This window comes from Microplitis demolitor, chromosome 5, assembly GCF_026212275.2.
Source record: "Microplitis demolitor isolate Queensland-Clemson2020A chromosome 5, iyMicDemo2.1a, whole genome shotgun sequence".
Lineage (NCBI taxonomy): Eukaryota > Metazoa > Arthropoda > Insecta > Hymenoptera > Braconidae > Microplitis > Microplitis demolitor.
Window position 1 is genome coordinate 23,288,687 of NC_068549.1, and position 19,943 is coordinate 23,308,629.

Below are 19,943 nucleotides of genomic sequence, written 5' to 3' on the forward strand. Positions count from 1 at the left end.
ATTAATTTAAAAAAATGATGATAAATTTATTTTGAAGGAGGTCTTGCGATACCTGCATGGACAATTGTGCTACTAAGTGGCTTAGCGATGCTGACAGTTGGCGGCGGACTTTATTTGGTTTTAAAAAAAGTTGTAGTTGATAGTTCTGATGACGGAACGACAAATTCTTACCATCCCGCAATCCAAGATGACGTTTAATTAATTAAATAAAAATCTGATTAATTTTAAAATAAATTTTTGTAAATTACTTTTTCAAATATTACCATTTAATTGAAAATTAAAAATTCATCAATAAACAAAATCAAATGATTTGTACAAAGATTTTTTTTTCAGTAGTGTAGCAATGCTTATTGATACCGTCTATGACAATATTGCCTCATTAAATTTAATTAATTAATTGTAACATTGACGAAAAAAGAAACATAAAATAGCAGATATGACATTAAGACATTCACCGTGACGGAATAAATCACTTATATACTTTACAATTAAATCTAATTGTTTTAGATCATTTAATTATTTAAATTGTATAAATATACTGTCATTTATTAATTAAAGAGTTTGTTATATTGTTGTTTGAGTTTAGAACTCACGTCGATGATACTTGTCGGGGTCAAAGTATGAGGTCACGACAACACGGTTGTTGAATTTACGACCAGTTAGTGTCTGCTGCGCTTTTTGGCAATCGATCACGCTGTTGAACTCCACGAATACCTGAAATATTTAATTAATTAGTTGATTAATCAAACGCTTGGACTAATTTATCATTATCAATAATATAAATAATGGATTTACTTTTCCGCATCCAGGAACGTCAACACCTTCAATGGGTCTCGGTATTTCGACGGATCTTACGACGCCGTATTTATTACATTCTTCTTTAATATCTTCAAGAATATCCTCGTATTCTTCTTCCTCCATTAGTTCTTCGGGAGTTACCATGTTCAGTAGACACAGTACCTATTTATTTAAAATTTTTAAAAACATTATTAGTAACTTTCTTTTTGCAGTCAACTTGACATCTTATTTATGTCAACTTGCGAACAAAATGGCTGTCAGGTCATTTAGATAATTAAATATTAACTCGGTAAGACGTCAAAATGATTAAATACTTGATTGTACAAGCAAACATTAAAATTTTTTTACTTTAAAAATAAGTGGAGCCTGGAACTGCAATATTATAAAAAAAAGTAAACTTACCTCCGTAGGAGGACCACTGGTTCCAACCATAGACAATCCAGGTACTTGGATCTGTACTGGCGCCTGAGTACCGATCATCGGGTTCTTGGCACCAACACTAGCTCGTTGCACGATCAACTTTTTGTCTCCCAGCTGCATACCATTCAGTCCAGCGATAGCCTGGTCCGTCATAGAGACGTCAACGTACTCGCAGAAGGCGTAGCCCTTTGACAATCCCGTCGCCGAGTCTTTCACCAAATTGAATGCCCTCAATTGTCCGAAACTCATCAGCAACTCCTTCACCTGTTCATCAAAATCACATTAATCATACTGGCTAGTTTCTACCTAACGAGCGACTAGTTGGAAATTTATAATTAATCATTTTTTTAATAATCCTTTTTAATAACTCCTTTATCTTGATTACACGTCTTGTTAATTCCTCTACTCCCTCTTCTCCTCCATCAATACCTTCGTATACTTACCTACACTTTTATCACCGTATCTTTAGCTCTCTCTCTACCGGCTTTTTAAATTTTTTTAATAACGATTTTTAGCGGCTTAGAACAACAGCACGTTGCCTACAACGTGTCTATTTTTATTTTAAAATCTAGTTTTATATTAAAATTATCTATCACCGATTAAAATATTTTTAAACTCCGATACAAGATCACGGTATAAGCAACGGGCTTTTATTCTCTCTCTTTATAATAAACGATTTTATTTATTTATATTCATAATAAATTTTTTTAGGCCTTTTAAAAAATTAACTGATTAAAATTTCTTTCAATTTTTAATTATTTTAAAAATTCTGTAACTCAATTTTAATAAAAATAAAATTTATTACTTAAAACTATAAAAAATTATAATTATTTACGCTGAAGTAAATTAAATTGGCGCTAAAAATTAAATTTCAAAATTTTCCCGCCTTGGAAAAAAAAATTTAAACTTTCTTTTTGACCTCAGGTAATTTTTTAAATTTTCAAGTTCTACTACCACTGACCGAGTTACAGGATTTTTGAAAAATGACTAAAAAACAGAAAATTACATCAAGTAAATTTTTTGTTGGCTTCTAGAATTTATTTATTTTTTTATTTGACAGCAAACATGAGATCGAGAGAGAGAAAAAAAGAGAGATTAGAGATTGTGGACAGGTACTTGCCTCGAAAAGCCGGGCTTAGCCATTCTCTCCGAGCAGTAGTGTGGTAATTTGTCATGTTCGGTAGTAGTGGTAGTAGTAGTAGTAGAAGTAAGCGAATGCTTTTGATCGGCGCGACCCTAAGCTAAGAAAAATAAGGGAGAAAGGGCACTGATATCAGTCCACATCTTTTTTCATTTCTTTTCACTTTTTTTTTGTTTATTTTAAAAGACACTTTAAACTGTTCATTTAAATTTAATTTACTTTTAAAAACATTCCCTCGGACTTGAATGATCTGAAAATCTGAAAAAACGCGGGCTTTCCTGAAAACTTTTTTTTTTTTTTCCTGAAATTTTACATTTTTTTTTTTTTTTCGTAGTCAAGCCTGAAAATAAATAGCTGCAAGGATAAAAATTTAACGTATTTTCATCGTGATATTTAACAAAAACAAGTGAATTTAATTATTTTTTGACCTAAAAAAAGCGGCGTCCTAAAAAAAATAAAAGTTGCTGTAATAAAAACCCTGAAATAAAAAAAAACCCGTGTCTTTCTCCCGCTGAATGTAAACTTTAATGTAAAAAAAAAATTTTAATCTGTGTTTTGAATAAAAAGTATCCGGGTGTCGGGGGATGAAAGGACTGCTTACTCCAATCTGCGCCTAAAAAGGCTGCAAAAGAAAATTGAGAGAGAAAGAAAAGACCACGAGACTGCTCTCTGCCACCTAAAAGCCTGTAACGTCTCTAACGATCGACAATTTTTTTTTTTTTTTTTTTTTTTTTTTTTTTTTTTTTTCATGTAAAAACTCTTGTCTCAAGTCGAGTTTCAGATACTCATGATTTGCCTGAGCTACAAACGATCCGATTATTTGCGTGAGCTCGAGAGCATGCGAATAAAATTTCTACGCTCTAAAATAAACCGCGTGCCCTATTCGATGCGGAAGGAGACCGTGGCCATACATACCTTGACGTCACTTAATTCATAACTTTAAAAAAGTACCAAACTCCTTGGACAGTATTTTAGTCCGTCATCCTGAATTTAATTACGCGGATTAAATAATTACGATCCCCGTAATTAAATTAAACTGGACAAGGAGTCTGGTGATTGGATGGGATGATAAATAGGAGTTTAAAAAATCGTATTGCCTTGCATACCTGCTCCTCATTTAAGTAGTTGGGTAACCCACCGATGAATATCTTGTGCGGCGAGTCTGAAAACATTAATAACTCTAATGAAAAATTATTAATAAACAACCCTCATACAAATCCATTTCTTTTAAAATAATAACAATAATTATTTAATTCAATAAAATAAAATTAAACATTTATTCACTAATAATAATAATAATGATAGTAAAGTCAAGTATGTGTGACACATACCGGGAACCGTACCTGGAACGTTCATGCTCGGATTGTCAGTCATTCCTGGCATTGGCTGGTAATCATGTGGCCGCCTTATTTTCAAACTCTGTCCTTTAAAATTAATACCGTCAAATGCCATCGCTTGTGTTGTCTCGTCAATTGAACGGAACTAAAATTTTAAATAAATAATAATTTTATAAACGTGTGAACAAGCAAATAAATAAATGAATAAATAAATAATTAAGATATTTACTTCAAGGAAAGCAAAATTTTTATCTAAATTTATTTGACAAGCTAGCACTGGATTACCAGCAGCTTGAGCCAAACCGGAAAGATGCATCTGCTGGTTGAAAAACTCCATCATCTCTTCTTCAGTAACTCCGAAGGGAATGTTACCGACGTATAGACGTCTTGCTTGACGTGTTATCGTGCTCCCGACGACGGGCACCGCTGCCTGGGGTGTGTCTGCGACGATGTTTGCGGGTATTTGTCCAGCTGCCTGCATTGCTTTGTACTAATTTAAATAAAATTTATATTTTAGTAACCAGTTAATGCAAAGTGTCAGAAATTTTGGTATTTATTTGGTACCTGAAGAGGTGTAATGTGTTCGAAACCAGGGGGTGGTACATCCCAGTAGAGTGATGGTTTTCTTCTGCGAGAACTGCGTCCTTTTTTAGGTGAGTTGCTTCGTTTTCGGTCTCTGCGGTCTTTTGAACGTGACCTGGAACGCTTTCTACGATCCCGGCTTCTTGATTTGTGTCTTCTGTCACGATCACGATCGCGGTCTCGTTCACGCGATCTGTCTTTATCTCGATCTTGACGATCTCTGTCTGTAATTAAATTTTTTAATATCATAATTATTATTATTATGACTATTTATTATCACTAGGGTAGATAAATAAATGAACACGTCGACAAATACAAAACTACTTGACAGCTAATTAAAAACTAGAAACTTCTTTTATGTCAAATGAATAATTAATGAAAAATTTTTTATCCAGTTGACAAATTAAATTAAATTACTGACTCCATTGTAAATGGCCGGAATCGCGGCGTCGGAACGCTAATTTCAATGGATTTATAAACTTACCCCCATTAAAATCTTCTCCCATTGCGCTCGAGAACTGGACCCAGTCTTTTAACTTTTATTTATTATTATTTAATGTTATTTTTTATAGATTTTTATATTTTTGCGATTTAATTTTGATACAGTTACACGTTAACTGATAATCAGAGTGGATGATAAGAAAAAGTTTATACAAGATGACCAAACACGAGGACTATAACGTCCCCACAAAATGGCGGCGAGGTCGCTGCTTTGAATTTTTTTCAACTCCCGCCAGAGCGCGCGACCGAGCAAATTCAAATGTTGTTTATTTATTAAATTGAGTTAATAATAAATTTTTCGATTAATTATTAACTAAAAATAATTAAAAAATTTATATTTAATTGTTATAAATATTAAAATATATAATTATTCAATCACGTGACATTGAAAAAATATTTACTCAAAATTTTAGAGTACTTGGTGGTTTTAGTTCACGTAAACAATTCATAACCTCTAATTACTTTTCTGCGCATGATACTTTAACCGTAAAATAATTTTTTGATTTTTTTCAGTGAAAAATTATAAAAATAAAAGTATTCAAAATAATTGCAACCACAGTAGTTTTAATTTTCTATCAGTGAATATTTTTAGACTTTTTTTTTATCACTTCTGTGCATTGGTTTTGTTTACACACATTCCAAGTTTTCAAGTGTTGATTAATTGAAAAAAAAAAAAAAAACAATGACTGTTGATGAAAATGACCAGGTGATTTTTGTGACTGGTGGTTATGATCATACGATAAAAGTATGGCAAGCACACACTGGAGTCTGCCAGCGGACTCTCCAGCACACGGTGTCCCAAGTGAATTCACTCGAAATTTCACCAAACAAACACACGATCGCCGCGGCGGGTTACCAGAACATCTTCATGCAGGATTTATCAGCCAGCAACACCAACATCGCACTCAATTACGAAGGAGCATCGAAAAACATAACAAGTCTCGGGTTCCAAGAGGACGGCAAGTGGATGTTCACCGGCAGCGAAGACTTTACAGCCCGGATATGGGACATCAGGTCCGGAACTTTCCAATGTCAGCGAATATTCCAAGCATCTTCACCAGTGAACTGCGTTTGCCTGCATCCCAATCAGTCGCAGCTGATCGTCGGTGACCAGACCGGGATCATTCACCTCTGGGACCTCAGGTCCGACAGGAACGAGCAGTTGATCCCAGAAGCAGAGGCCTCGATCCAAGACGTCGCTATCAATGCCGAGGGCACTTACATGGCTGCTGTCAACAACAAGGGAAATTGCTACATCTGGACACTGACCGGAGGTGTCGGCGAGGAGATGACCAAACTCCATCCTCATCACAAACTCACTGCGCACAAACGCTACGCGTTGAAGTGCAAGTTCAGTCCGGACTCATCGTTGCTGGTGACAACTTCTGCTGATCAGACTGCCAGGGTATGGAAAACTTCAGACTTCTCACCGTCAATTGTCCTCCAGCATGAGTCCAAACGCTGGGTTTGGGATGCAGCTTTCAGCGCAGACTCCCAGTACATTTTTACTGCATCCTCTGATGGAATCGCGAGATTGTGGAACGTCAACACTGGGACTGTTGAACGCGAGTATCAAGGACATCAGAAAGCATTGACAGCTTTAGCTTTTCAAGACCAAGTTATTTAATTGTAATTATTGTTAATTTATTCTTAAGTTATTTTGATAATTAGATTCTGTATAAATATTACTTAATTTAATAAATAAAAACTTACATAGACGTAACAGCCGAAATGAATCATTTTGATTTGATATTGACATAATAAATATCTTTTATTCAAATATTTATAGCAACTGATTGTTTATTTTAATTAAAATAATTAGCGGTCGTCATTTATTTGAATTACCAGACAGTTGAAGTCCGATTGCGGGAATTTTAAAATTCAAGGAAAAGAATTTCTAAACAAACAAATAAATAAATAATTTAAGTCAGATTGTATTAAAAAATATATTTACAAAAAATATTTACAACTTATCATTAATTAACTAATTAAATTAGTCAGTTTTTTCAATTTTAACTTTTTTTTCTAAGGACTTGTTTTTTATTTTTTTATCTTTAGCTTTAGTATTTTTCAAAGCTGGTTTATTTTTTATTTTATTTAATTTTCCTTTTTTTGTTTTTGGTTCCTGCGATTTCTTGCCCGGCTCGGGAATTATTTCTTGGGTTGATTTTTTAATGAACTTGACATTTCCACGAGGAGTTACGGCTACTTCGACATCATCGTCCTCGATAGTCGATAGCTCTCCGGTTACTGTTTTGTAGGCTTTGGGTCTCAGTGGTTGAACTACTGGTACTTGTACCTCATTTTTGTCTTCTGTAAATGAAAAAAAAATAAATTTTAATAAAATTTCATCATCAAGAATTTAAATTTATAAATTTTTATTAATAAAAAATACTCACTCATTGTGTAATAAATAGGAATAGCCAGACTTTTTCTAGTTTTAATTGCAAGAGACCGGATATTATTGAATCCCCCTGGGTATAATTTCTCCAGAGCTTCGCAAGCCGCTAGAATATTATCGACAATCTTCTTCTGGGGCATTGAGACGGTGCCAACTCTGACACTGTGAGTGCCTCCGTTTCCATGGATGTCCATGCAAGTCTTCCTCAGCGCAAAATCAAACTCCTGCTTCAAATTATCCCGCCAGAGCTTAACGGGAGTTGGTGGTTTCCCAGCGCGCGTAAAAGTCGTGCCCAGAAGGTGAGCCATGTGTCCCGAAATTTTTCCGTCAATCAAAAAGAAGTCAAAGAGCCTCGAGAGCTTTCTCTTCATCTCGAACTGCCGGTACTCGGCTTTTACTTTCGCCATTGGAATTATTTCCTTGATGCGCGTAACTCCCTTCTCATTTAGTTTAGTCTCCCAATGCTCGATAGTCTTCTCGAAGTCCTGGCGACGTCCCTTCCCGAGGTCGCCGACAAATAACGCAATGTCGTCTGTAGGTCCTACCATATCATGCGGCAACGTTCTGTAACCAGAAAAAATTTGTTTAATTAATAATCGATCTACAAACTTGAGTAATTACATTATACATTTTTGAATTACGTCATACAAGTTTTAAAATCATGGCACACTCATAAGGATCCATTGGTAATAAATAGTTTATAATCATGAGTAATTTAATAATAAGAAAATATATATATATTATTTTTAAAAATACTTACATCCTCAGACGACGATGAGGAACTTTTGGAATTTTTATACAATTGATCTGTAAAAATATCGGGTTGTCGTCTGATGAAAATAAAGTTTTGTCACTTTTTTCTTGCTCAGCAAGTTGGAGGATGCCATTAACAGCTTGAGAAACATGGGGCCTATTAATTTCTAGGTCAGCAACTATTTTTTCTTCTCCATCTACTTCTATGGCAACACCCTTTGCTGTTTTTTTGTTCAATTTCTTCTTTTTGTCTTCTTGCTTAAGTTTTTTGGCGTCTAATTTAATTTTCTTTTCCGAGACCTTCATCTTCTCCGCATTCAATTTTAATTTTTTATCCACATCATTAATTTGTTCTTCGTTTAATTTTAATTTTTTGTCTATTTGATTTATTTTTTGTTGATTTGTTTTCTTTGACTTTTTAGTCACCGGCGCGATTTTTTCCTCAGTCTTCTTCACTTGGGCAATTTTTTCTTCAGATTTTTTAAATTTTTTCACAGCAACCTCAGGAACTTCGAGTTTTCTTTTCGTTTGCTTGTTCTTTGATTTTTTTTCTGATTTCTCTAGCGACGCTTCTATTTTATTTTTTAAATCTTCAAATTTAACCAACTGACTTTTAGATTTTTTCAAATCTTTACTAGATTCTTTATTTTGCTTAAGAGATTTATTAATTTTACCCGCCGGTTTATTATTTTTAACGGGTTTAACCTCGACCACGTTTTCCTTCACTTCTTTTTCTTTTTTTATTTTAATACCTTCCTTTTTAATCTTCATATTTAATAATAAATAAATTTAATCACTTAAATTAATTGAATTTAATTAATTACTTTAATACGCAATAAATCTTAAACTCCAATAACGTGCTCACTCGTTGGAAGGTTAGACGAGAAAGATCCTGGCCTCAACGTGGTTTTGCGCAGTTTTATGAAGACGGAAACTGATGAAAAATCTCAACGCCAGATTCACCGGAAGTTGAGCTAGACTCCATTTTGTTTGTACTTTTTTTTTAATTTTAATTTGCCAGCACAAGAGCGCGCGCAGAAATAAAAATTGGCGGCAATTTCAAAACTCGAAAATTGTAATCTAACTAACTTGTAATTATTGATGAAAATAAAAAATTTTAAGTATACTTTTTGGTCTAATTAATATAATTATTGACACAATTAAATTTTAATAAAATTATTAAATTTCAATTTTGAAATTTCGCGCCAAGATGGCGCTACCGCGTGTCGCTGTGTTTAACGTTCAGATTGTTGCTAAAGTGGGGATGGGAGAATGAGTCGCAAAGTCGATTACTTTGTTTCAACTGACGGTCCAATAGCAGCAGTCAGTATCATCGACAACGGCAGTAGTAGTCCAGATCCTTTTTTACGATTAAATTGAAACACAGTATTGCAGTTAATTCGCGGAATCATCCATAAAATTTATTGCTTATAGTAATTGTTTAATTAAAATGTGCAGTGTTTGTAAAATTTAAATAGTGCAAAGTGTCTGTGGTGTCGTTAAGTGTTGAGTGTTTAGTGCTAGTGTATATTGTTGCTGATGGCTGATGCTGACGACTTCCAAGTTCCTGAGCAAAATCATCTGGCATCGTCTGGTGGGAAATAGCAGTTAAGTGACGTTTTTTAGCTGACATACACTTGGAGCAATTTAATTCAAATCTCCAAGTGTATTAGGAAACCCTTCTGCATATTATTTCTCCACCAAGGTTTGTTAAAACACTCAAGTGTTTTTTTTTCTAATTTCTTAAATATTTTTCTATCATATTCTGCCGCCATTTTATTTTGACATTTGATTTTTATTTTTCTTGATTTAAAATTCATATCCCAATTTATAAATATACTTAAAAGTAATAAATATCGATGATAATGGGGTGCATCAACGGAATCTGTAAAAGCGCGCGAACCGAATTTAAACTTTCGCGCAGCCGCGTATGTATCGGCTCATGCGCGTTGGAAATGAAAATTTTTCCCAAAAACTATGGAGTACATTCTTTTAACCTCCAAAACTAATGAATAATATATAGTATATTACAAATAACAAAAATTATTACAATAATCCTAGTATTTATATACTTTTTATATAAATTATCGTGATAAATAAGTGTTTCAATAATTAGTCAGTGAATAGTGAACAACAATGGCGTTGATTTTAAACAATGTAAGTATTTATTATTTAAATAGATGATAACTTATTAGTAATTTGTTTTTTTTTTTTTTTAGATATCAAAAGCATTTCAATTAAATTGCAACACATTGCAAAGATCAATTCATGTGACTGCTGCTGTTGAAAAATGTCGATCAGGTCGTTACAGACCAACATTAAAACGAACCAGAGCACTCACATACGAGATGTCACAAAAACCCTTTCAACTTGTCATGAGAAAATCGTGGAACGTTTGGAACACATGTAATGAAATTAACAAAATTAACTTTCCATTATTCAGTTGATCTCTCAGTAAATTAATCCAAAACTTAAATTAAATCCAGCAAACATCCAGGGCGGTAACAGACCTTCGGAAACAGCCGTCGAGGATGAATTCATCCGGCGATTCATGGTCGGAACCTGGCACAACATTTTCGTGTCCGACCTGATAATAAAACGGCAGCACAACATTATCAGGATCGCGGGAATAATCGAGCGGCGAACGCTGCCCAGGAAATTGTATTTCTTAATTGGCTACACCCAGGAGTTGCTGAGCTACTGGCTCCAGTGTCCAGTAAAAATGGAACTCCAGTCAGTTCCTAGTCGCGAGGACGTAATATTTAAATATATATAATTATTACGTTTATTTATAACTTTTATTACTAGTAAGTGAATATTTTTGATTTAATTATAAATAAATAACAATAAGACAAGACAAAAAAATTAATCAGTTATTTTTTATTTATTACACACAATAGATGAAATTACTTACTAGCCCACATACAGTTTATTGCATTTTAAATTAAACTTATCAGTATTTGTGTACAGACAATTGACTGAATGGATATTGAATTTAAATAATTTGTTTCTTTGTTTAAATACCGAATTGCTTTTTAATTTAATTCAATATATTTTTATTTTAAGGTACAGGATTTTTTTTAATCGAACATGTTTAGATGTCTGTAAAATTTTACCCGCGAAAAAAAAATTCAAAATTTTCGGATTTCCGTGTTTTGATAAAATATATCTTGTAAAAATGATATTGGTTGAGAAATATATATATTTAAAATTATATTTACGCGGTAATAAAATTTATTTAAAAATCAATAATTCAAATCCTGTATCCGTAAAATAAAAACAAATTTAAAAATAAAAATCTACTAGATTTTAATAATTTCTTACTTCGTAATATGTCTTTACAACTTACTTATATATTTATTAATATTATTTTTTTTAGTATTCAATATCCAACCAGGTCTCGCACAGCTTTTTGTACTTTTGCACTTTTTGCGAGTATTTATTATTACATTTTACTAATTAATACCAAAAAAAGTGAAGTAACAAAAAGAGTTATTTCTAATTAACATCACTCGAAATATTTAAATTAATTATTACGTATAAATATATTTATTTTATTAAATGCGATTATCTTATAAAATAATCGGATGCATCTTGTATTGTACAGTCTAATTAACTAATATATTTAATATATATAGACAATACATATATATAATATATATAAATAAATTTAAAAAAGTGCAAAATATGTACTTTATATATTTGTAATAATTATCTCTGATTGTGCGATACTTTATTTTTAATTTTTTTATCAGCCAACGAGACCCGGTAATTTCTTATTCCTACAATATACATTTTTTTTTAATTAATCCATGAATTTATAATTATCAAACAGGCAGTACGTCATCATTACAACTAATACATAATAATTAATTAAATCTTTAAAAAATTTTATTAAGAGACGTTTAATTTTTTATAAACCAGCGATTTGTCTTAAATTTTTTTTTTAATTACAATTAATAAATTTAACAAAAAAGATTTACAATTTACAATTGATCCAAATCAGCGGTCACGATTTATTATTTATAAATTTAATCAATTGACTATTTTTTAAAAATTAATTTTGTCTACTTGAGGACTATCTCAGACCCAAAATTTAAAAAAAATTTTCGCGCTTTTTTTTTTTTTATTTTTCACGACAAAAAAATGAAGGTGACATTTATCTTTTTAAATTAAAGAGCTTCTGAAATTGCCCCCAATTAAATTTACATGAGATTCTATAATTTAGTACAGAGTAAATAAGTAAAAATAGATAATTATTGCAGTTATAAAAATAATTTATAAAACAAATTGATTTAAGTAATAAAATATTTTTAAAATAAAACAATACATGATGCATCTCAATTAGGCCAGAGATCTATAAGCTGTAATTAATTAATTAATTATTTACTGCCTTGACACTTTTATGGAAATTCTCAAAATCTAATTCGTTTATCTATTTTTTTTTCTTTTTTTTTTTTTACAATATTTACTATTATTATTATTAATTATTAATTATTGAAATTGTTATTCACGATTAGCAAAAAAATATTAAGTCAAATTACAATTACACTAAAATAATTAGCCCCAAAAATAACTTGGAAAAAAAAATTAATTTCCATATAAAAAAAATTATTTAATTAATTATTTTTTTTAAATCCAAGTTATTTTTACAGAAATTAATAAACTGCCTACTACTTGTTTCATTCAATTATTGCCGGTACTACGAAAAAAAAAATTAATTAAAAAGTTCGTTGTATCCAATGAAATTACAATAATAATTATAGCATTTAAAAATTTATTTACAATAAAAGTAATTGTTCCCTTTTAGTAGTCACTGAAGTTAAAAAAAAAAAGTTTAATTAAATTAAATTGAATGATCAAATAGTAGAAAACTAAATACTTATAAAAAATACAGTAATAATACCTCATAAATATTTTTTTATAAATAAAAAATGAGAAAAAAATGCATTGGTTACGTGAACGTACTTACAATTATTAAACTACAATTATCTATTATTTTAATTAATTAATTAATTAATCAATTATAATTATGAATATACGTGGCCAATAAGAACAGATTTGTACTTGCATTGAAATTGTTAAGTCAACTCCAATCATATTTCGCACAGCCCAGTATAGCGTGTTTGTTTTTTTTTTTTTTTTTTTATTATTTATTATTAATTATATTTATTATTATTATTAATTATTATATTTGTCATTTATTATTAGCGTATTGAACGTTTAAAAATACAATTTTTCAATGGATGGCAGCATTCTTATCAAAAAATTGGCTTGGAAATTGTTGTAATGACATTTAGGAAGTCTAAGAATTTTTTTTTATTTATTATTATATTTCTAGTAGACTATAGATCGTCATTAAATATGTGAAATTGTTCCAATTAGTCTCAATATCACAGAGGTTTGATCGGAATATTTTTACAATAATAATAATATTTATTATTATTATTATTATTTATTTAACTTTTTATAAAAGCAACAAAAATTTATTTATTTTATTTTTTTTTCTAACGCAGAATAAATTTTATTTTCCGTCACCCTTTTGAAATAATATCCAATTTTTTTTTATTAAAAGTCTGAAATAATTAATTTGATAAAAAAAAAAAATGAAATAAAATAAATTTGTTGCCTTTACAAATAAGCCATTAATTATTAAAATTTTTTTTAAGTTTTTTTGTTATTTGGTAGGAAAATAGGTATCTACAATTACCATGACCGTATATATAATTATATAATTAATAATTACGTTAAATGATATTGAGATTAATGAATAAATTTAAATTTACTTATTTTAAAATACAATACACTATACATGGGCTAAACGCATTACAACCGCTCCCGTCACCTATCATTTTATTTTATTAAATTATCAATTAATTATTAGTAAGTCAATTAAAATTACTATCGATTTTGATCGATCTTTAATGTGCGGCATGTGGAGTATTTTGTTTCTTCATAAACAACAACAGTAATAATAATAATAATTACTGTTATTGTTTAGTAAATACAAGATATTATAGAGCCAGAGTGTGAGATAATTACCGGACATCAATCGCTATTTAATTATTTATTAAAACGTTCCCTTATTTATTATCATTTTTCATTGTTGCTGTTGTTATTTTTGCCTAGATCGCGGTGGCTGCTGCTACCTACGTGATATTAAACCATTACTAGTTCCCTGTGGTGTCATTTCTAATTCAACTAGCAATGGGAAATGATCTACAAAAAAAAAAAATTTTTTTTTTATTAGTCATATTTTTTTTTATTTACTAGAAGTGTGCGAATTTTCTAATTGTTCGTAGATTTTTTAATTACTCGTAAGTATTTGAATTATGTGTAAATTTTGAAATTATTTAAAAAATTTTCAAACAGGAATCGCACACCCTTATTATTTACTTTTAAAAATAAATGTTGATATTTACCAGATGGTATGTGCGGATGAGGACATCCTACGACATTATTATCTCTAAACCAATCGGCGCTCAGTGGTCCTAATATACCTAATGGAGTCATATTTAATTTCGAATAGAAAATATAGTCTATTATTCCTTTAAAATCATATCTGCAAAAAAAAATAAAAGTCACATGGTTTAAAATATTTTATTATACGCAACAGCAAATTTCTAATTAAAAATACTCACGTGTAATTAGTACATGGCATTATATCTTCACTATAAGCAGAAGCTAATTTAAATGAATGTATAAACTCATTGGGTTTATCACATCCGGATATTTTTTGCAAGCATGATTTGTACGCCAAGTCTTTGAAGTCGCGGTGGTCTGACGCGACCCGTCCCGATGTCAGAAACTCAATCACTCCTGTGATGAATAATATAATTAATTAGTATTCAAACCGGGAGTAATAGTTAAAATAAATATTAAATAGTAAATAGTAATTACCAGAGTCGGGCAAAGAATTAAAATCACCACAAAGTAGCAATTGAACATTAGAAGCATCAGGTTTGTGCCCAGGTCTAAATGATTGACTGGCTTGTTCCAGCATCGTCCGCAATTCATTGCTCAGCATCATTGTTTGAATTAATTTAACATCACAGTATTCTGGATCCCAGTGTATGTGTGCTGTGCATACTAATATTGGCTGTTGAATTTGCGCTGGGTCTGATGGTATTCCTGTTAAATAAAAATATCAAACATTCATTAATTTAGATTGACTATCAATAATTATCTTGTGACTATCGGTAATTAAATAAGTACATGAGTAATTATAATTTTATTCATTTATTTATTGATAAATAATTTAGTACAATTGAAAATTTAAAAAATAACGATTAAAGTAAACACTCCGTAGAGCAAAAGACAGGGGTAGGCTATGAGCAGACGCTGCTTTTCCTCCCCGGACATCGCGGAGAAGAGTCTTGAGGCTGAGAGAGTCGCCCAGGCGACGGCGAGACCCGCGAGAACCAGACCCAGAGGACCTCGGAGGGTTGTGAAAATGCTGAGTCCGGCAAGAGCGACCACTGGGAGCAGACAGTACCCGAGGACGGAGGCCACTGAGGAGAGCGTGACGTTCCCGGTGCTGCTCATCAGATACTGGAGCAGATACATAAGCAGACAAGAAGTCGATGCCAGGCCGTAAACGTACCCGAAGTGGGCTTTAGATCCCGCCAGGAGCAAAAAAGCTGCGAGGACTAGACAGAAAGCGACTGGTCCCGCGAGATCTGAGTCCTGGAGCAGATAATTTGCGTCATCTGTCTGACCTCTGCGGTGAAATGGGTTCAGTACTGCCAGAGTTTTCTGCATTATGCGGTCGGGGTCGATCCCCAGCTCCTCTAACAGTGGCGGCTCATCTTCCTCTTCGCTAAATCCTGGAGCTTTAATTTCAAAAATTTTTTTTAGGATTTTTTTAAATTTACGTTGGAGTTGGAGTGGGAAATTATAATTTATAAATTACCTTTGCCATAGTCCGTGGTCGGGTACATCATGTCCCCGGCGTAGGAGGTCTGGTTCGGGTCCAGATAAGGTTGGGAGTATGAGTAGTCCGCTGGCTGATCATTACTGTAGCTTTGGAATTCGAATTGTTGGTTAGGTTGCCCGAATCCCGAGGGTTCAAAGTTGTACTGCCCTTGGGGGGGTTGCGCCCACATGTTATCCTGCTCGCCGTATCTTGACATCCTGTCTCTTATTATTTTATTTATTGTTATGTTACACTTGAGATTTTTCTATCGAAAGACCAGACACTGACGGCTTTGTTCACTTTGTTGACAGCAAGACGAAAATGACGACATTGGTTATTATTGTTGAAAATTTCTACGTTATCTTCTGACGGAGTTCGTTGTTCCTGAGGTAGATGGCGGCACCACGTCTATTTTGTGGGCTTTCCTTATTTTTATGATTCACTGATCAATTTTTTAAACATTTTCTTAAAATTTAAATATTTTCACTGAAAACTTTAATTTCCATGGCTCAGAAAAATTCCCGCCATTTTTTCATGTCCAGTAGATTTTTAAAAAATAACTTGGACTGACTGTCACTCAAAATTTTATAATTAATTATATTCTGACCTAGACCCTGACATTTCGATAAATAATAAAATTTTTATCGGCCATAAAAAATTTAAATTTATCGGTCACTTTTACCCGCATTTATAAAATGCGTAATTTAAAATCCGTGAAAGTGATTTTTATTTAAAAAGTTATTTTATAAAGTATAATATAAATAAATCACCAGTAGTTAAAGGAAAAAAAAAAGTAAACTACGCTTAGTATTTTATGGATATCACGAATGTATTACAACCGGTCGCGAAGTAGTATCTCCAAGTAGAGTTGAGAGCGCACCAGTGAACGAGCGAACCAGCGATCGACCGCCCAGTTCTCATAAATTACTGTGAATCAATATCACGAGAGTGGGCTTTACAAGAAAGCTTTTATCGGTCAGATGAATGGCCGAGTCTATGACAAAAAAAAATTATTTAAAAAAGTATCTGGGCAAGATGAAAAGAAAAAAAATGAATGGACTTTCCTCCATGTGCCTTCTATTTATGACATGAAAAGCTCGATAGAGCAACGCCTAAGGGAAACCATCAAGCGTCAGTCTTTGTCTGCTCGTTTGACAGTAGAGCCGAGTCATAAATTCACCAGCAGTCAAATATGTCACGTCTAATAATATCAAGATATATATTCGTGCTTGGTATTTAATTTTATTAACGCGAAAAGTATTTAGCTGGATAATAAATTTTATCGAGCTAACGGACGCCTCAGAACCTCGGGACACTGACATGTCAGGCTGGTTATCTCTGAAACCGCCAGAGTTTATTCATTTCTTGTTAATAATATTCATAAATATGTTGATAAGTTTGAAAATATTTGCACGACACCACGAGCGGGTAATTAATTAAGTGCTCCGATACCCTAGTCTTGTTCCTCTTCTTGGTCTTCTTCTTCTTCTTCTTGGTCTTGTCGGTCTTTTTGCTCCGCTGTTAATTCCGTAGTATTTTTTATTTCCCGTACAGTCTGAAGAACCTTGCGGTACAGTAATGGGAGCGCAGTGACATAATTCTCGTTGAATCTTGTCAAGGTGTGGTACTACAATAACAACTGTTGTTTTTCATCCTCAAAACTCTTTAAAGTAAAACATTGTCTACGGTTTATTCCACAAAGTTAACATTGTACCGTTGCTATTATTTATTACTGACCTTTGCTTCATTACAAATAAATAATACACTTTATTTCATAATCCGGCTTTTAGTTTTAAATATTTATTTTTAATACACTCGTTAAATTAACGATGCTATAAAAACTATTTTGATTTTAAAGCCCGTAACTTTCCTGTAAATTGTCCTATGAAAATTTTTTAAAATTAATCTAAGTCTTAAATCTCTTTCTGCAATTAAATTTATGACTTTTTTCAAAAATTTTACTGCCAGGTTCCAAGTCAAGGAAACTCAGGAAAAATTTTTTTTCAGCTGAAATCGGATTATTGCGATTGAAAAATGAGTTGTCTTAGGGGTCGGTCATAAAATACGTTCGCTCATAAGGGAAAGGAGGTATCGTTTACTGTGACAAAGAGGATTGGGGGTTTCTCAGTTTTTTTAAAAATTTTTTTGTTACAATAGAAAGTCATTCGTTTCATATTTGTAAATATATTTTCTACATATACTACTCACGTTTGGTTTTTTTGTTATTTGTTTTTCGACGTCGACACTAGCGTTGCAATCCGTCACAATCAGTTCCCTTGTATATCCGATATCAAAGAAATTTATTCAAGTTTTATTATTAAAAATGAATATTTTAAAACATAAAAATTTGGGTACTATCAGTTGCTATACCATGTATAGGGGGGGGGGATTTATCGTTTGTGTTGCAATATTGATAGGGGGTCGCAGAAAATGTAGCATAGCGTGACTAAGGGGAAGTGGGGTTTAAAAAAAAATTTTTTTCTCCAAGTCGTATTTAAACAAACTGATAATTTAAAATAAAATAATTTATTTTTCTGTCGGACGCATAACTACAGAACATAAAAAAAGCAAGAATTGAAAAATATATCTCATGTAGGATTTAATTTTTCCATTAAGAGTATTAAACATTAAATCGTTATCAAATATGTTAATATCATAATAATTTAATATTATCAATTATCTTGTCATAATCTAATAAATAACACAAATAGCAACAGTATTTCAAGTCCGGCTTACATGCACAAAGTGTTTAACGAGAGATAAAAAGATAAATAAATGGCAAACTGAGTTAAACCTGTACTATAATCGTGTATCATTTTATCATGAGTGCTCTTATTTCGTCAGTAATGAAACGCATCAAGTACTTATGCACATTATAACACACGTTTATAATAAATATACAGATACATAGTATATGTAACGATCGTGAAAATAAACGAGAAGCAAAAGTACTAAGGGATTCAGCGATGATCACTTACCATTCCCACTGGTGGCAAAACTCTTTTTGTTTATTGCCATTATAATTATTAATATTATAATCATTTTTAGCATAAGTGCAACACATAAGTTACAATTTTGTAAGCTGGTATACGCGTTTCCGTAATTCGAGCCAATTAACGCTCGATCGTACATAATTGATGGGGATCCTGGAATCGAATCGACACGCAATCTTGCCGCGGCTCTTTGTACTAAAATAAGTACTCGTATTGAGAAAGATCAAGTTCGCTCCAGTTTTATTAACCATCTTATAGTCTCACATAAAGCGAAAAGTAGCACACGCGCAGTCAATAAATTCAGCTGTCGAGATCTGTTTCGAATTACACTTTTATGTCCATATATATATGTATATATTTATGTCTATGAATCATTTAAATATTAGAATCTATGAGTTGGTTTGTGATGTAAGAGCACTAAGAGCTCTAATACCTTGGAATCGGTTCAATATCTTCCGATACTGGGGATTTAAATTACGTATCAAATTGAAGTGGCGCAACAATGCCAGCAAGTTGGATTGTTAACTCAATTAGTGGGTTTTAAGCCAGCGATAAAGTAATCCGTGAATACTAGTACTGTTTCTACATTAGAGCAGCTGAATAATCCATAAAATTTCTAAATAATAATCTAATTCAAGGCAGCATCGCCCAGAAAACGTTCGCTATTTCACGAAAAACTATTTTTAAAGTATGTTCTTACCATTGTCCCAAGCGGCTTCGGTTGTACGAAGAAGGGCAGCCAATCCAATGTTATCACGTGGCATCACGCGGTTCAACATGTTGTCGGATCCCTCGGCATTGGCCATCGCGAGCTGATTGAATTCCACTAGATGTTCTTTTATGAGCGTGAATCTGAAAAAAAAGAAGTAAATATACAAAAGGAAACATATAAGTTGGTTATATATTTAAAGGGATTTGGTAAAATATTTAAGGATAATGTGAACGTCAATCTTGGCACTCAATAGCCACACTATCGAGCACATGCTTTAAAGTACCAAGAGGTTTCCACATCAACTGTAAGAGATGAGGAGTGCAGGCGTATCACGTTTCCCACTATGTGGAATACAATCTCGTTTAGTCATGTGAAGCACGTAAGCGTACA

At 32.2% G+C, this 19,943-nt stretch overlaps 6 protein-coding genes across 14 annotated transcripts in view; 2 read left to right on the forward strand and 4 right to left on the reverse strand.

The window, feature by feature from the left end:
- Window positions 1-244: 244 nt before the first annotated feature.
- On the reverse strand, window positions 245-4,957 carry LOC103570748 (splicing factor U2AF 50 kDa subunit). Of its 8 annotated transcripts, none has more exons than XM_008548588.2 (8): window positions 4,763-4,957; window positions 4,261-4,502; window positions 3,926-4,186; window positions 3,703-3,841; window positions 3,457-3,539; window positions 1,201-1,482; window positions 796-960; window positions 245-714 (listed from the first exon to the last, which is right to left on the reverse strand). In XM_008548588.2, exons 1-8 carry the CDS (start codon window positions 4,782-4,784, stop codon window positions 583-585), a joined length of 1,326 nt encoding a protein of 441 aa, XP_008546810.1. In that variant the 5' UTR covers window positions 4,785-4,957; the 3' UTR covers window positions 245-582. The 8 variants fall into 8 exon arrangements, with proteins under 8 accessions (XP_008546810.1, XP_008546812.1, XP_008546808.1 ...); XM_008548590.2 differs by having other exon boundaries at window positions 3,457-3,521; window positions 3,691-3,841; XM_008548586.3 differs by having other exon boundaries at window positions 3,691-3,841.
- Window positions 4,958-5,025: 68 nt separating this feature from the next.
- On the forward strand, window positions 5,026-6,502 carry LOC103570747 (target of rapamycin complex subunit lst8). Its single transcript, XM_008548585.3, has one exon. The coding sequence runs from the start codon at window positions 5,462-5,464 to the stop codon at window positions 6,404-6,406; it is 945 nt and encodes a 314-aa protein (XP_008546807.1). The 5' UTR covers window positions 5,026-5,461; the 3' UTR covers window positions 6,407-6,502.
- A 204-nt stretch (window positions 6,503-6,706) lies between these two features.
- On the reverse strand, window positions 6,707-8,865 carry LOC103570842 (ribosomal L1 domain-containing protein 1). Its single transcript, XM_014442408.2, has 3 exons — window positions 7,941-8,865; window positions 7,179-7,744; window positions 6,707-7,092 (listed from the first exon to the last, which is right to left on the reverse strand). The coding sequence occupies exons 1-3, from the start codon at window positions 8,702-8,704 to the stop codon at window positions 6,773-6,775; spliced, it is 1,650 nt and encodes a 549-aa protein (XP_014297894.2). The 5' UTR covers window positions 8,705-8,865; the 3' UTR covers window positions 6,707-6,772.
- Window positions 8,866-9,901: 1,036 nt separating this feature from the next.
- LOC103576634 (28S ribosomal protein S24, mitochondrial) lies at window positions 9,902-10,802 on the forward strand. Its single transcript, XM_008557340.3, has 3 exons — window positions 9,902-10,090; window positions 10,153-10,339; window positions 10,420-10,802. Exons 1-3 carry the CDS (start codon window positions 10,070-10,072, stop codon window positions 10,707-10,709), a joined length of 498 nt encoding a protein of 165 aa, XP_008555562.1. The 5' UTR covers window positions 9,902-10,069; the 3' UTR covers window positions 10,710-10,802.
- Window positions 10,803-10,884: 82 nt separating this feature from the next.
- Window positions 10,885-19,943, reverse strand: part of LOC103570745 (CCR4-NOT transcription complex subunit 6-like) — a 255,890-nt gene continuing 246,831 nt past the window's right edge. For both annotated transcript variants that reach the window (XM_008548584.2, XM_053739492.1), the window contains 5 exons: window positions 19,542-19,693; window positions 14,834-15,064; window positions 14,575-14,752; window positions 14,356-14,495; window positions 10,885-14,152 (listed from right to left, as the gene is read on the reverse strand). In XM_008548584.2, the coding sequence (XP_008546806.1) occupies window positions 14,079-14,152; window positions 14,356-14,495; window positions 14,575-14,752; window positions 14,834-15,064; window positions 19,542-19,693 (775 nt within the window). In that variant the 3' untranslated portion in view covers window positions 10,885-14,078. The remainder of the gene's footprint in view (window positions 14,153-14,355; window positions 14,496-14,574; window positions 14,753-14,833; window positions 15,065-19,541; window positions 19,694-19,943) is intronic.
- Window positions 15,157-16,168, reverse strand: LOC103570739 (protein YIPF5). The gene is made up of 2 exons (XM_008548578.1): window positions 15,846-16,168; window positions 15,157-15,765 (listed from the first exon to the last, which is right to left on the reverse strand). The coding sequence occupies exons 1-2, from the start codon at window positions 16,063-16,065 to the stop codon at window positions 15,209-15,211; spliced, it is 777 nt and encodes a 258-aa protein (XP_008546800.1). The 5' UTR covers window positions 16,066-16,168; the 3' UTR covers window positions 15,157-15,208.